Below are 1195 nucleotides of genomic sequence, written 5' to 3'. Positions count from 1 at the left end.
TTATTTTTCATCAGAAACCACTGACAATCTTGTCCAAAACTTCTTCATGGCATTTTTCACTTCCTTATTCCTCAAAGTGTAAATCAAAGGATTGAGCGATGGAGTTATGATGGTATAAACTAAGGCCACCATCTTGTCAAAGGAGAAAGCAGATGGAGGTCGTGCATACACAATTATGCACGGGACAAAGAACAAAACCACTACAGTAATGTGAGATCCACATGTGGCTAAAGCTTTCCGTCGACCTTCAGTGCTATGAGTTCTCAGTGAGAACAAGATGACACAATAGGAGATAAGCAACAAGGAGAAGATTAAGATGCAGATAAACCCACTATTGGCCACAACCAAAAGTCCAAAGATGTGAGTGTCAGTGCAGGCAAACTTCAACAATTGGTACAAATCACAAAGGAAGTGATCGATAACATTGGGACCACAGAAGGGCAGCTGGAGAGTAAAGAGAATTTGTATCACAGAATGCAAGAAGCCCCCTGTCCAGGCTACCCCCATCAGAATGCCACAGAGCCTCCAGTTCATGATAGAGGGGTAGTGCAAAGGCTTACAAATGGCCACATACCGGTCAAAGGCCATCGTGGTGAGGACAATCACCTCTACTCCACCAAAGAAGTGTTCAGCAAAAAGCTGGGTCATGCAGCCCTTGAAGGAGATGGTTTTCCTTTCATAAAGGGAGTCTACAATCATCTTTGGGGTGAATGCAGACGAATAGCATGCATCCAGGAAGGACAGGAAGGCCAGAAAGTAGTACATGGGGGAGTCCCGGAGTGCCGGAATGCTGATGATAGTCTCTACGGTTAGCAAATTGCCTCCAAGGGTTGCAATGTAGCAGAACAAACATACAACAAATCCTAGTTTTTGAACATTTGGATTCTGTGAAAGCCCCAAGAGAACAAACTCGGTTACAAAGCTTTGATTTTGCATGATTTCATTGGAAAAGGTGGGAGCTACCACATTGACCATGTAGAATCTGAAATTATGAGAAAGAGATATTTGTCTCAGACCAGTTTATGAGATTAGCAGAGTCACCAACAAGTTGGTGCATTCATAAGCAAAGTTAGTTTAAGTGCTTCTGTTGTTGTTGAGAAGACAAAATTAGAAATTTGTTGAAGGTGGTAGTGAGACGTCAGGCAGCATGGAGTGTAAGTACTTTAACATAATCAGAGTTTCATTATGAGGAAGG

The 1195-nt window shown here is 42.6% G+C and overlaps 1 protein-coding gene across 1 annotated transcript; it reads right to left on the bottom strand.

Annotated features, from left to right (window-relative positions):
- LOC101359668 (olfactory receptor 4C15-like) lies at positions 1–975 on the bottom strand. Its single transcript, XM_012558876.2, has one exon. It carries the CDS (start codon positions 973–975, stop codon positions 1–3), a length of 975 nt encoding a protein of 324 aa, XP_012414330.1.
- Positions 976–1195: the final 220 nt, after the last annotated feature.

Source organism: Trichechus manatus, unplaced genomic scaffold (genome assembly GCF_000243295.1).
Source record: "Trichechus manatus latirostris isolate Lorelei unplaced genomic scaffold, TriManLat1.0 scaffold00191, whole genome shotgun sequence".
Classification (NCBI taxonomy): domain Eukaryota; kingdom Metazoa; phylum Chordata; class Mammalia; order Sirenia; family Trichechidae; genus Trichechus; species Trichechus manatus.
The sequence above is the reverse complement of the archived record's forward strand: the minus strand, read 5'-3'. Positions and strand labels throughout refer to the sequence as shown.

Excerpts from the sequence above, each read along its gene's own strand:
- LOC101359668 (XM_012558876.2), bottom strand. The coding sequence starts at position 975 with ATGGTCAATGTGGTAGCTCCCACCTTTTCCAATGAAATCATGCAAAAT.